A 15,929-nucleotide genomic window follows, 5' to 3' on the forward strand; every position below is an offset into this window, starting at 1 on the left:
CTTTTTTAGCTATCTGGACATACTGGCAGTGCCTGAGTGCCAGCATGAAGGTTGTGGAGGACTTGAGCCTGTTGCATCCCTATGGCCTGAGCAAGAAAGGCAGATTTACTGTAAGGATCGATGTATGTGCAAAGAAAAGGACTGTTTTTTTCAAAACATGCCACTAGAATAAAAGCTCTTTTTTTTTTTTTTTTTTTTTTTTTTTCCTTTTTCTTTTTTTCCTTTGCATCTTCTTTAACTTACCTAACTAAACAGATTTGGTAACTATGGATTACAAATTAATCACACTATTCCAATATTTGTTACATGAAGTTCTGATGAACACCAGTGAATACTGTAGAGATGTATAAAATGGGTATTTAGTTTAAAATAGTTGTGAATAATCTTTCAACGAATGCAGTTTTTACAAGAGAAGAAACATACATCCCTTGAAGAAGGGAGAGATGTTCAGAGGATTAGAATAAAATCATCTTCTCCCTGAAAAATAGAATTATGCTCACAGTATTAAAATGTATGTAGAAATGTATGAAAGACATGTTAAGAATAAAAGTGAATAAACAGATTTAATAAAGACATTTTTTGGGTGCTGTGACTATATAGCATCCCAGTGACTCCATGCTTTCAGTTATACCTCCTTATGCCATAAATATTTACACAGATTTATCTTTAAGTACAACTATTGTCTTACCAATTTTTTAGCCCTTTCCAAATCTAACTCAAATTCCAGATTGTTTTCCTGACTTTTTACTCCCCCCCTTCTCTCACTCATAAGTCATTATTTAGCCCCGACAATTACTTTTCTATATAAGTTAACAGGACAGATGCTTCTACTAGGTGAGGTTGGGCTGTGCTGAATGGTGTGTGTTTATGGGTTCCTCTCTAAACAGTTAGGAGGAGAACCTGTGCTGCACTCACCAGCTCAGCATACTTCTTAAATAACAGGTCCAGTTTCTCTTCTGGAGTATTCAGCTTGTTCAAGCTTTGCATCAGTAGGGTGGCTTCCTTTCCTTAAAAAGAAGCAGAGATTTGATGGTAGAGATAGTTTGTAGCTGACATACTGTTACGAAATTGTTGTGTGTGTTTGTTTTTATGCATGAATTAGTATATTCATTTTTTACGAATAAACTCAGGGAAGAGAGGGGTACTTTTTTGAAGGAAGGGGACCATCTTTACTGTGAATTCCTCTTGTTTATTTTCTCCCATTAAGAACAAGCACGCTTGAATTTGCTCCCATTTCGTACCTCAGTAATGTATTTTCTTCCAGCAAAAATTATTGGCAAGTGAAATGACTTTTTCCTGTATAATCTTTTTTTTTTGTTTGTTTGTTTAATATTTTTGAAACATTACTGGGTCACATATGTAATTCCTTTGCAGGAGTGAACTGACAGAAACTGGGATACTCTTGTGCTGCTCAACCCCTACTCGGATAGCCAGGTTTGAGAGTGGTGTAAAACATTTCCCTGAGTTGGTGTAATGAATATGGATACCAGAGACAGTCTAATAATTATCTTGGCATACATCACTAACTCTGTGATGATAAGCTGTGTAGACAGTCATGTATTGCTTCCATGCTGATACTTTTTGGTATTCATTTCAGCCCTCAGTTTGAGCTAGAGCTTGAATACTGCTTGTTCTTAGAATACAAAATGTCCCTGGCTTCCCTGGAGCTGAGGATGGCTGTGGTACATGAGGATGGCTTGGACATATTTTTCCATATGTACCTCTTCCCAAAAGGCTGGGAGGGAAAATTCACCTTCATCTTTAGGACAGATTCTTTCTACTTCAAGTATAGTGCAGCCCAGAAGTACTACTTGTGGAGAAAATCCACTATTTCAGACTAAGTTATCCCTATAGCACTGGTATAAATAAATTCAAAGGAGCTATAATCGATCATGGAGTAAAAACTGTTGCAAGTGCAGCTGGAGAACTGTACTTTAGTAGTGTTTCCACTCATCTTGGAGACGTACCAACAAGCGAACCACAGCCAAGGATATTGGAACAGGGGAACTGTACTTTACACGGACGTCCAAGGAATCTGGAAAAAGAGCCCTGTTTCTCTAAGTGCACTCTGCAGTGATTTTTCTGTAGGATTAGAATACTGTTGGGTTTGAGTTCTCATGCAGAAAAGAGTCAAAAGAGAGGAAGTTATGTATAAGTGGAAACAAACTGCACGTTTGCTAGACTGGGATGCAGCTACATTGCTCTCTAGTGGCTGTCCAGTAGAAAGGATTTGAAGCTCAGCTAAGAGGATCCTGCAGTGGCCAAGAGGACCAATGGCTACGCTTAGGGAGAACAAGCTTACTGATTTATTGCAAACAGTCTGTGATGAGTCTGCTGAATAAAATATAACACATTGAATTTGTTCTGCAATTTCCCTCTTGGCCACTCCACGTAGTAGCACCATTAGCACAGTTATGACCTGTAAGAAATCATACCTGAGGAAGTAGGAAAATAAATGAATGTACAGGAGCATAAACAAGAGATCAGATGTCCCTTTGTCTAAGAAGCAGTACTGTCCAGCGTGTCTTCAGACTTGCAGCTTTGGCCACTAGTTTGGGTGGACCATTAGTCTATCAGCCATGTGATAAAATCCTAAGCTTTCATCCCTGTACAAGGATTAATGTCTGATAAAGCCTACTGTATCTTTTGGGTAACTGCTGACAATTTTTATCAGTTAGAAAAGTTATAACAGTCACTGTAGTTTTTAGTGGTCCCTATCAGCCATAGCAGAGGCCTAACAAGGGAAAGAGTGAAGTCCAAGGAGGTTTTACCTCTGTTAGCAGAGCAACTATGTAAGTACATAAGCACTTGCCTAGTCCTTTCAGTATTTTCTTCTCCAGCTTTTGTTCCTTGCTGGTGCTGGGCTCCTTTGCTCTTGAAGCATCTCCAGGAGCTGGTTTGTCTTTCTCACTTTCTTCATTTGTGTCCTCATATTCTGCATCCTCCATACTGCCCGCATCTCCCTTCTCCGGCCTTTCAGTTCCTGCTGTAGTGCCTTCCTTCTCCATCAGACTGGCTGCAGACCCATAGGTTTTAATAATGTCCTCCAGTTGCCGGCTCAGCTCCTCCGAGATGTCACATGTGGCCACCTCAGGATGGGAGCTGGTTTGGTCTGTGGGGGACAGGGGCTGCGAGCTGGGGACAGGTTCCTCCTTGCTTTGCCCTTGGATGTCCTGCCTAGGTGAGGTGGGAACCTGCTGCTGCTTCTCAGTGAACTGGTCATTCTCCATGCTTGGTGCAGTACCTGACAGCAAAATAACAGAGTTAATTTAAAAGCAGAGAGATTAGTCTTCTCAATGATCACAAGGCTTGACCAGGAAGTGAGTGATCTGGTGTGGGATTTGGCATGGCAGGTCATCCTCTAACTTTGGCTTGATGGATTCAACATGCTGAAACAAGCCACCAAGTTGATTTACCTGTTGGGAGAAAAGTGAATTTTACATCTACCAAGAGGAGAAGCCTGCAGAAAGATAACACTGACAAAACACGACCTCTTGCTCTTGTTGCAAGTGACAAAGCACAAAACTGCACCAGAGCCATCCATACTACTTCCTTCCCTGAACACAGTTTGCCACTTGCTTATTTTTCTTGATTAGTTTCACCTGCAACACTGGTTACTGACATGGGCAGCTTCACTTCAGATTTGCATCACTTTCATTTCCTGTTTCTCACCCACCAGCACATCTTAAGTTGACAATCAGGAAAAAGGAAGTTTTTAGAAGAAGCTGGAGAACTGAAAATTGTGCTCTTGGAGAGCCCAGCATGGTGCCTGATATGTGAATGGCCCTGCCTGGCAGTGACATAGTAACAGCAACAAACAGTTCATAATAAGATAAACAACTACAAACCACCTTTCTCTTGTACTTGCAGTGCACTGCTGACAGCTTGTTTGAGAAAGTACAAAGCATGGAATAAATCAGAGCATTGTAAAATCAACCAGGTGTAACACAAATTGATATTCAATGGTGGTTTCTGGTTTGAATGTCACATAATTGACTTTCAACTTGCAGTGGAGACTTTGAGTTTTTTCCAGACACATCCAACCCGCAGCCCACAGGATGCTTGCTGCCCAGCGCAGCTGGCACTGCGGCCTTCCCCTGCCCCACACCATCATGGCGGCAGCCCGGCCCCTCAGCACCAACCGAACACCAGAGCGCTATCAGCCCCATGGAGGCACCGCGCTGTGCCAGCTCACAGTGATGGCAGATATGTTTATGGATTTTGATACACTGGCTGTACACAGTCCTGTGAACAGCAAGAATATGCAGCTGTGCTTTTCGTTTTGATAAAAGAATTTTAAAACTGAAAAAAAAAACCAACATTTTTTTTGGTTCATTTGCGACTCCATTTTCACTCCAAGTAAATATATCACTTGTGAATTTTCAAATGAAACACAGAGTTGCAATTCAAAATTTGATCATGTCTCTTTACCAGACTTTCGTAATCCTTCTTTTACCAGAGAAAATCACTTTGCAGTCATGCCTTGCTCATATCATTGCTTTCTGCTGGTACATACATTTGTCAACAATTATTTTCAAGGATGAAACACAGGAAGAGTAAAATTTCATCAAAAATCTGCGATGAACACTTGAGAGCTCTCTGAGGACTGGAATCACTGCCATCAAAGTGGACTGATGCATTAGTTTCACAAAAACAAGGTCACATATTCCACTAGTTTTATTGCTTTGTTGCTTTCTTTTTAAAATATATATTAATAATTAACATTAAAAAAGAAAAATAAGTTTTGTTACTTTATATACACTAACTATATTAGGTATTTTATGAGGGCTGCTCTAGAAGTAGTGCCTTCTATTTAATCATGTTTCCCCACAACATCAGAGGCTCCCAGTGATCCAGATGCATTTCAGCATTCCTTCTTGTAATGACATGATTCACAATAATGTCATCAGGTACTTAGTGGGGACAAAGGACAGGAAGAATATTGCTTTGTCAGATCTAAGGAGGCTGCTTTCTTACTTTTCAAAAGATCACTTGTTTTGAAAATATGGAGCCGAGAAGCATTTTGTTTCCTGTTCAGTTGGCTGTAACATATATTTGCTATGGTGTCTAAATTTCTGAAGCTTTAAGAATCATAAACAAACTTGGCTAAAGGCAGTATATGATAATAGAGTTGTAATTCATTGTAATATATAACATTGTATTTGTTGTTAAAATCTCCCCAGTTAAAGTGGTTCTCAGTAGTGCAGTGACTGTCACTACAAAGGCTGATATTTTTCAAGATTTGATTGGTGAGCTATTTGATCAGGCTTATGGATACGGTACTCAAGTATTACATTTAATCATCTCTAAAGCAATTCACTGTAAGACCTATATTTGAAAGCTTTGAGTGGGGCTCAGGATGTGCCTTAAAACTGGTATCTACAAAACCATGCCCCAGCAGTCCTCCAACCACAACTCACCAATAGCAATGACTTGGAAAGACAGTTGGACATGGTCTCATGGACCCTCATCAGGCAGATACATCTGATGCTTTCCTTCCTACATTTGGCATGGTCTGAAAACTGACTTATAACAGTCAGTTTTAGTGTCCTATTGACTTTAATTTATATTGAAAGAATGTGCATGTGCATTACATGTGCAATTTCAGGTTAGGTAGAAGTTTGTGATCTTGTTTTAACTAGCATTAATTGGCAGCCAATTAATTCCAGTAATATCATAAATAAACTTCAGTAATATTATTGTAAATGCTAAACTAGAAGCTCTGCAAAATGTTTTTGTTTCTGAAATAGTATTTACATAGTATTTCAGACTAGTATTTACAATTGTGTTCATTAATTTGAGATAATTGGCAATTGGCAATCAATCAGCCGGAAAATCCAGGATCATCAGCTCTTGTCTAGACAGAAAAAATTTTTTTTGTGAAATATATCCCCAATTTAAGCCAAGTTGTTTTGTAATATGTTCAACACAGAAGGATAATCAGATCACAGATGCTTCACTCCCAAACACAAATTTCTCTTCTGCCTAGCTCCTTTTCTCTGTAAGAAGGCACATGTTGATGTTCCTGCTGTCAGGACCCTTAGTGCACTCCTGAAGTCTTGTTGAAGATGTGAAGTGGGCTGGCTCTGTCCCATGTCAGCTCTTCTCCACTAGGAGCTCTGGTGAAGAGTGCTGGAAGCCAGAACCTGGCCCCTGGGAGCTGCTTTTCAGCTAGGGGCATAGCACTAGCCCCCTCCATCACAGAAAGATCCCAGACACATCCATGCACATCTTCAGCCTCCATTCGCTTTGTCCCAGACCTGAATGCATCAGCAAGGCTTTCCTGCTTGCCCATGGACCTGCCTCATCACTGGAAAAGTGCTGGTAGATTTGCAGGCTATATCTATTCCTGAATGCACCACAGACCTAGTCCTGACCCTAAACATATCATGGCTCCTTGGAGTGAAGTCCCTACTCCCCTCAGCCATGTCATCATGCTGGCTCGTGGATCTCTTCCAAGTCTTAACAGCATCACTCATGAAGCAGCGCCATCTGGCTAAGGTTTTCTTCCTAAGTGAATCACTAAGTCTGCCTACAAACACAGTAGGCTTTAAATCAGCAACAATGATTGAGTTATAAACAGTGTTTCTCAGTTATAAGTGAAACATGTGGGTGAACTGAAGAGAAACTGAATGTTTGGAAACAAACAAAACAAAAGTCGACCTCACAGGAAATCTTCCCTGGTATAATCCATACCATTCCTGATTACAAGGGCATTAGTTATAAGTTTCTGAAACCACAGCAATTTACATGTGTTGAGGTTAAGGCCACCAGCCTGAAATGGTAAGCAGACAGGAACCACAGAAATACCCAGTGACTCAAGGCTTGTCACTTGCTGTAACATACTGAGGAGCACGTTTACACAGACAAGCAAATATTTTAGCATTTTCTTTCATTCTCCTATAGACTAAATCAGAGATCTGATAACTGCTTTCAGCACGCACACAATGTCTGTTAAGACAAGCACCTTGTTTTGTGTAATGTATTCCACAGTGTAAGAGAGTTTATATTCAGGAAGACAGAGCAGCTCTCATCTTCTGAAAACAGCCTTTGGCAGTGGGAAATTTTACTGCAGTAATCCCCAGTCCTGCTCTTGCTCCAACCTGTTTAACCTTGATATGCATCAGGAGTTCTGTCTTATCAGACCATGAAAGATTTACAATGCCAATCTAACGAAATCCCAAAGTATTTACATTACTGCTGTCTCAGACAAGGTAATGTCTAAAAATTAGGTGACCGATTCCAGCAGAGAAATTCTTAAGTTCCTTAACTTCCAACAGACTGAGGCAAAGGAGACAGAGCCCAGTTTTTGACTCTGCCTCTTGGCTTCTGTGACTCCATCTATCTTGTTTCCACACATGCGAGGCCTTAGCTAATTTTATGGTAAGGGGTAGGACTGACCAGTCATTTGATTGACTCTGAGTGTTTGGTCTTGTTTACTGTTTTCCTCTTGCACTTCCAAACCCCGGACTCATTTCACAACCCTGAGATCAGTATCTCTCTCAGCCCTGACATTTTGCATGCAAGTTTAATTCCAGACAATCATAGTTGCTCCCTACAGATATTCCTTTGATTGAGAAAATAATACAACCACACAATATTGTTTCTACATCAGCCTTGCAGTTTTTAGCTCTGTGTCTGCTTGAGGTAGCCAGTCTAACTTTAAAGCTCAGACCCTAGGTATGTGTGTGTTTCATTTTGATTCTGAGTTTAAGTATGAAACCTTAAGCTTGTCCTCGTCATCAGCAAAGTCAGAGAAAACCAGGCTGGAGTCTGTGGGGGCAGCATTGGAAGTTACAGCTGAGAGGACATTATGTCTATGGAGCACTTGGCTGCCTAGCTAGGAAGATGCAAGGCCTAGCTGTAGAGATGGTCTTCCTCCTCTAGGAAGCAGCCTGAGAGCCTACTGCCTCCCTGTGCTGACTGTGGCAGAGCCTCTTCTCCATTCCTCTCCTCCCTCAGTAGACACCCAGCATAACCAAAGAGAAGGACAGACCTCCTTGGAACACTGCCCCAGCCTTGGGTGGGAGGTGACAGATGTCAGGCACAGGCTGATGCCTTTCTGTAGGAGGACTCCTGGTCAGACCTGTTGTCCTGTAGTGAGACTGGTGCCTGGGGCTGACGCTGTCAGCATGTTGGGCAAGATAATGCACAAATGGGGCAAACACGCAGCATAACCAGAGGCAACAAAAAAAGTGTGCAAGTTCAGTTAGGTAATGTGCTGAGTTGGTTTAGATCTGACTGTATCCCTTAGTATTTCACACGTATGGCACAATCCGCATTCACTGTGCTTAGACATCTGTCAATGCTTCCAAAGCAAAAGGCTTGAGAAGCAAAAGCCCAGGCCTGATTTAACAGAGATGCACGAGCTGTGTTGCTGCTGCTGGACAAACCACCCCATACAGTGCCCCATACCAGCACTCCTTGCTCTGCTGGGGTGGAGCTGCTGCTGTAACTGGAGGCTTTAGCCCAGCTCAAACTGAGCATAAAACATGGGTCTTGAGCCTGGGCTCGCATGCTGTCACAAATTTTTTTTATTATTATTATTTAGAACAGAACTTTTACCCTTCCTTCTCACAGGAATTTCTTTGTCCTTCCCTTCTTGCAATCTGAACTTCTGGAGGGTTTACTAATTCGCCTATATTTAGCACCTGCCTCCCCATGTATCCAACAGAAAGACACATGGCACCTGCTCTGCAGCCAGGAGTTATTTTAAGCACTTCTAAATTGGGGCATAGTATTTCGCACTTTTTGCTCAAAATTCACATACTCGCACATGTAAGTTCCCTAAAACAGTGTTCCATATAATTACACCAGGCAGCATATGCCAATAAAACCTAAAGCTTTACTTCAGCATATGACCAGACTGAACTACATAACACCTCAAAGCAGCAAACAGTAAACCCTGTAATGGCCAGCAGTGGTTAGCTCCAATTACCTTCCAGAAATACAGAAGTGCCTTCTTATAGCCTAAAGGCTGTTCTATATATTACTTCAGAACACTATGACAAAATCAGCTTTATCAACTCTGTGCTGCAGTTGAATAGCATTGTGATTTATGCATGATTTTCTAGTACAAAATCAAACAAAACTGGTCGTTTGGTGGCATGTTTTCTTACAGGCATGAAGAAATCCCGGACCCAGAGACTTTCTGATGTTGCCTGTCTTGTGTTTCATGTGGCATCTGAGTCTTCATCAGTTTTTGTTGTCACTGCCATAGCCTCTATTTGCACTCAAAAGCCAGCTCTCCCAAGCCAGTTTACATTTTTTTTGGTCGCTCCTTAGAGAAGCGTTTCATCCTTTCACCAATGGGCTCCCATGCTCGCCTGTTTTCCTCACATGCCACAAAGTGCTCAGGCTTTTAAGGCTATTCCAAGGAAATTGGGCTGACTGTCTCAAAGGTAAGCACTTAGATTAATGTCCTTGTGCCATGCCACCAGCAGTAACAGCAGGGAAGCTGATTGTCAGACTTACCAGAGCAAAGAGAAGTGCGGGCAGAAGTCAGGCAGAAAGCTCAAACCAGGGGCACGACAGCAGCAGGGCACTGGATTATAATCCTGCCACCAAGAAGACCAAGCAAGGGGGAAGGACAGAGTGACACAGCAGGAACAAGCACTGCAGAGCCCAACTGCACACTGTGCAGGGGACTGGCTGTGATAGGCGAGCAGGGAGGCTGCCTGCTAGTTGGCAGCATAACCCAGCTATGTTGGCTATTCCCTTCTCTGACAGAGATAGCACGAGAGGTCAGAAACTCAGGCCCTTAGAAAGAAGAGATACAGGAAGGATTCAAATACACCTGCTACTCTTGAAAGCTAAGTCTTAGTCTGTCAAGGATTTGATGTGTTTGTGTGCTCTGTGAAATTTATTAAACGTGGTCTGGTCAGACTCTAAGTCTTTTGTTTACACCAGGAAAGCTGGGGTGGCTTTCAATAGTGTTAGCTCACATTTGTGACTGCCCTTTGCAACCTGAGGTCCGGGCTGGATTTGTTATAAACCTGACTGATTCATGGTCATAGACTCACAGGAGGACAACTGGAGGTCTCTCATCCAACCTCTTGCTCAAAGCAAGCTTAGCTATGAATTCAGACCAGGTCTCTCAAGGCCTGTATCAAGTTTTAGTATTAAGAGACTGCGTGACCTCTCTGGGGAGCCTGTCCTGCTGCTTGACTGTCCTCAGGGTGAAAAGGTTTCTCCGCATATCCTAGGTTGAACCTTCTTGTTTCAGGTTCCTGTCCTTCCACCTACACCCCTATGGAGAGCCTCTATCTGTCTTCTTGCTAATCTCATAGGTTCTTTGAGGCTGCAGTTTGGAGCTCTAAAAGCTCTCCCTTCTCCACACTGAACATCTCACCTTCTCCAGCCACCTCATGGGGCAAATAATCCAACCCCAGCCACCACATTTCAGTGATTGAAATGCTAGGAGAGATAGCTGGTGTAGTCCTCCGTTTGAATCGAGGAGCTCTCAAATATTTTTGTTGCTGCCAAGGTAACCTGCCTGACCTACTTTCTTCGTGTTACCGTGCAGGCTCGCTCTGGCCTGAAGTTGTTTGTATAAACAGCCAAGCACTCCCCAGGGAGTTCAGCTGCATGCTGTTTATTCAGCAACCAGCATCTCCCACTGCTGTGGCCCACAAGTCACTCAGGCAGCATCTTGAGATGCCAGATGGCCTAAGGACCATCTGCTGCTCTCTCCCAAGGGAGAGATGTAGGTCAGTTTAATGCATAAAAATGCAAACAACTGGGAAGCAATAGGCTGGTGCTGCAAGTGGCAGGCAGTGCTATGAGAAGAAAAATAGGACTTTGACTCCAGTGGAAAATAATAAAGCTCAGAGCAACAATAGGAGGAAAAATAAGTATATACTACAACAATTTGGAGTAATTTCTTAAACTGCACATTGTGTAGCACTGAAGGATCTAGAAATGTTTTGTAGCAGTATCTGATTCATGAGGATGTGAGAGAAAAGCACTGGGCAGCTCAATGTCCAGAAGTACTGGCTTGGAGGTGTTTGATATGTTGAGAGCATCCTGGCTTTCTCTTCAGAGGACAAAAGGTCTTCCTTTGTGGAGATAGTTATCTGCTTGCTTGGAAAAGGCAGCTCATATGATCTCAAGATATGTGGGCTATGTGGCTTAAAGAAAAAACAGGTTCTTTAAACCTTCTTCAGAAACTAATGGTAGCTCAACAGTGCTCTTAAGGAAGTCACAGATTTAAGGACAAAGAAAAGGTGCTTGAAATGTTGGGAATCTTTTGGAGGGACTGGAAACTGGCTGGGCATGTTTTGAGAGAAGATAAAACTGTGGTTGTTTGTGATACAACAAAGTGAGCAAACCGAATATAAGAAAAGATAAGAGTGTACCAGCTTCTTGTGCTCCCTCTGTTTTGAATGGAGAATTCTGCTCCAGCCCCTTCTTCATTTTCCTTTCTGCGATCAAAGTGAATAACTGATCTACCAAGGAGCTAAGAAACAGCTGAGTTGCGGAAAGTTGCCAACTCCTTGGCAAACAGAAGGCAAGACAAGTTCCGCATCACCTAGTCTTTCACCATGGTGAGACTATTATGTATTCACTCATTTTTGCAACAAATAGCATGCACACAAACTGTTGTTGCACCTCAATAGCTTGCAAGAATTCATGGACAGTGACAACTTGGTTGTGTGCTGGAGACGTTGGAGAGTACTGATAACAGGAAATTAGTTGGAACTATCCTTATAAATATTAGCTACAATAAGTCCAAAGTTACATGTTCTGAATTGTTCTCATTAATGCAATAAGGAAGTCAGGAAATGGAAAAATAAAATCCTGAATCCTTGATCCTGTCAGTAGCATGTGTATGCAGATCCCAAAGACTGTGAGGGATCTACTGAACTTTGGCCTGTAGAAACAAGCATGCATTCTGCAACCCCCTGCAAATAGTAGCAGCTCTGCTCCACATGCTCCTACTTGCCAGCAATACAAGAAAATCTGGACACAACTGCTCCTGGTTGTGTCATTCATGTGGATGTGGACTACAGCAGATCCACCATGCCCTGACACTTCACTGCCAGGTCTGTAGCAGGGAGAGAGTAATTTCCGGGTTTTAGCAAAGAAAACTTGCTAACAATTTGACATTCTTCACAGTTTTCCTACTTAGCAGTTTTTAATCTATTTTTGGGCAGATGCAAGTCTTTCATGTTATATTATACCTGGGCTGAGTCAATCCCTGTTGTGCTACTGCTTCTCCTAATTATATTGGAAATAAAATTCAATTCTGTTTAAACCATTATGTGCCATAATATCTCTGTGCTTCTGTACATTTGCATAACACTCTTATACTGTAATAATAAAACATATAGTACAGTAACAAGCATATATGTAAGATATATGACAAAAGTATAACATATATGAATAATGTGGTTCAAACATAATTCTCACAAAGGTCTTGAATCACAAAAGCACATTGTTATGTATGCAGTGGTCTAGAAGTCAGAAGCTTGCTGAGTCAAGCAGCATTCCCCTGCTGTGGGAACAGAGTGTCGTGAGAAGAATCCTATAAGGATCCAATGCCAGGTCTGTCAAGACAGATCTCCACTGGGTTTAATTTAGTTCTATAGAAGTGTTGTAAACATCTGTACCTGGCAGACATTTTGCATGGTGACCTCTTGGGAATCATTTCTCTCCTGCTGAGTTCTATGTTAAAAAAAAAAAAAAAAAAAAAAAAAAGATATTTACATTTATTTGCATCCACAAAGCAGGTGCTCCATACAGCATCAATTTTCTGCAGATTTCCTAGCTCCAAATCAATCTCAAAAGGGTTGAGAGGTTATGATTTGCCTTCTAATAAGATTTTATGGCCTGAGGGTTTGTCATATATCTAAGGTTTGCCAGGTTTCATCTTTACAACTCAAAGATCCTGGCTACGAATGGCAGTTAATAACACAGCCAAATTGGCTGACACAAAAAATCCCAATAGGCATTAGACATAACTAATTTAAGCAAATAATTTAATTCTTAATCTACATCAGTAAGAATATAATTTCTGAGTTTTAGTGAGGAAACCAGTCTAAGAAACTGGAGGAATCCCCTGTGGTTTGCTACTAAACAGTTTTTGATTTATTCCTGGAAAGATTCAAGTCTTTTGAAATCTTAAGAGCAAGCAAAATCAATTATCAGGGTTTCAATTTTCTACAGGCAATTTCCACTGCTTCGCTTGCCCAAGAGATAGACTCTCCATAAATACATTATGCTATGTTCTGTTTGAAGAATTTGGCAAAATGGAGAAGAGATTCACTTGAAAAATGACACATGAGGTAAAGGAATCCCTCAGGTAAGGCATACAGTCACACCTGAATACATCTCTGCAGTTTGGAAATAACCTTCCTCCACTATATTTGGATAATTTATTAGGAAGGAAAAGAGCAGTGTTATCTGATTCCAGTTATACTGGTACTGCAGTGAAGTTACTGATGAATTACATCATTTTAATCTAAGATAAAATCAAGTCTGAAACTTTTAAAACATACTTCATACCAAAACTGTCTATTTTAAATGCAATCTAAAAGTGATGTCCCTCTAGCTAGAAGCGACCTTCTATCAAAAGATAGTGGGAGTAGAGTTGGGCCCAGTCAATTGTCTACCATGGACATTCTGTGGTCCTACCGGATCTCTGGGCCCAATTCAGATGCAATCATGCTGTAAATCACATATCAGAGAGTACATCAGTCGAGGATGACTTACAGAGAAGAAAGCTAACTATCCCAGTAAGATAGTGTAAACTGACTTATATAAAGGTGCTTTTCCTCTTTCCTTCCCTTTTCTAGCCCCTTCAATTTTCTAGTAACATTCACTTGCACCAGCTTTTTATTGATAAATATATATGTATATATGTATATATGTATATATGTATATATGTATAAAGACTGTTGCTTGATCTGTTTTGCAAAAAATTAGGAAAGGAAAAGCCTCATTAAGAGCTTGGTCCTGCAGCTGCTCTGTATGTGGAGCAGATTTCATGAGGAACACCTGCTGGTGAGCAGAATGGAGAATAAAGCAAATTAGAAATTGAAGACAAGTTCTCTCAGTTATAGGAGCTGAGCATGGGCAGTAAAGCATCTCAAAATAGGACCCAAACATCTTTCTCTGAAAAAGAGAAGATCCAAGTTGTGCTGGCAATCTAAAGGAATCTGAGGGCATTAGGGGCTGAGTAATGTTAAGGTAATGACTAACTTAGCTAAGAACACAGGTTGGAAGAACAGTGATTGATACAATGGGAAGGATGCAGTTTGGCATAATATTTAAATGAAACTTGGAAGTAATGGAGATATTTGTGATGGAAGTTAAAGGCATACAGAAAGAGAAATAACGGAGGCAATAGTGAAATGAGTTGTAATGAGGCCCTAATTTTATCGGCTATTTACAGAGTAGCTGATGAACTGTTAGTTTAGGAGGAGCTGCATACTGGCTCACAGACCTGGCAGTACTACTGTGCAGTGTCTAAAATGGCTGCTGATGTAAACACCACTGACCTATTTTAAGACATGCATGGAAAAAGAATCACTGCAGGGGAAATGCAAAAGGGTGAAAAAGGTATATTGGTGTTAATAGATCGAAATAGTAAAACAGTCCTAGTTGTATGTGTGGATAATGTTTTACAAGTAGTCCAGGAAGAATTTCCTTCTTAGACATGCCATCTTTTGGGGGACCAAATGAGTAAAAACAAAGGAGGAAAATAAATCCCAACAGACAGAAGGATGAACAAAGAAATAATTGAATGAGAGTAACTTTCATGTTATTCTGAGCTGAAAGACAAATATGACAGAGATGACATCAATGTCAATGACTTTGCTAGAATACAGCAAACTTTCATTTTGTGTACATAAAAAGCGCAGGTATACATGTTGTATTTATCGTGAGAGGCAAATTTGATCCCTAACTTAGATCATAGACTTGAACGGGGAGGTATGGAAAGACGTATTTATAAAATTCAGTCTCAGAAACATTCAGGTATGTCTCCAAAGCTCCAACTGATATGCATTCTTTTTTAATTTATTATTATTATTATTATTATTTTCCTCCTAAAGCACTCTGAAAGATAGCATGGTATAGATCTTGGCTCTCAGTTACTTCAGAGTGACTATGTAAATTGGATACTCCCATAGCAGTTGGAGTATTGGAATTGCTGAACCAGGGAAAAATCAGCTGTTTAGCACCCTTTGTGGAATCAGAGACAATAATTCTATTTCATGCTGACACTCTGAAATTGCCATCAGCTGTCTGCAATATCAGCTGTGTTCCTATAGCATTAGAAGACAGACTTGTAGTCCCTGTTTATCTTTTTTTTTTTTTTTTTTTTTTTTTTTTTGATTGCTAGTAATTGTTTTCTGAAGGTAAAATGTGTTTTACTGAAGGTCATGGTTATCTATGACTGAAATATTTAAAACAAATGTTTTGAATTGAAATTTAGGAGCAAACTTTTGTGGCAGTGGTTTCCAGTTGTGCAGTAGCTTGCCTGCAAGCATCTAATATAATCTATTAAGCAAGTTCAACCTTGAGCAGCAAAAAGCACATTGCACTCATTACCTGAAAGAGTAAACTGAGACATACAGCATTAGATGTTAATGCACAATAAATAAAGACTTGCTGAAGGTCATGTGGATGGAAACAAAATTGTTCAGATGCTTTTCTATGTTGAGATGTGCTTGCTTTATACAAGAAGACTGGAGTTGCTTGCTTAGAATGGAGGGAATTCCACCTCACAAAAATGTATATAGCACAAGGTAATGGAAATCATACATTATTGTATTTTTGTTCTAATAACTATGAAGTATTACCTTTTCATATATATTTTTTTCTCCTCATCATTTGTTCTCCCACCTGCCTTATAGGTTAGCCAGTGAGTAAGTTACCCAATGCCAGGGACACTTTTCTTTGTGCTCTGCTAGCATGGATCTCCT

General features: G+C 40.7%; 1 protein-coding gene across 1 annotated transcript in view; it reads right to left on the reverse strand.

Annotated features, from left to right (window-relative positions):
- Nucleotides 1-9,647, reverse strand: part of TXLNB (taxilin beta) — a 40,290-nt gene extending 30,643 nt beyond the window's left edge. The window contains exons 1-3 of the mRNA XM_048936357.1: nt 9,475-9,647; nt 2,813-3,244; nt 916-1,007 (exon numbers count right to left, since the gene is read on the reverse strand). Of these exons, the coding sequence (XP_048792314.1) occupies nt 916-1,007; nt 2,813-3,230 (510 nt within the window). The 5' untranslated portion in view covers nt 3,231-3,244; nt 9,475-9,647. The remainder of the gene's footprint in view (nt 1-915; nt 1,008-2,812; nt 3,245-9,474) is intronic.
- Between the last annotated feature and the right edge of the window lie 6,282 nt (nt 9,648-15,929).

This window comes from Lagopus muta, chromosome 2 (genome assembly GCF_023343835.1).
Source record: "Lagopus muta isolate bLagMut1 chromosome 2, bLagMut1 primary, whole genome shotgun sequence".
Classification (NCBI taxonomy): domain Eukaryota; kingdom Metazoa; phylum Chordata; class Aves; order Galliformes; family Phasianidae; genus Lagopus; species Lagopus muta.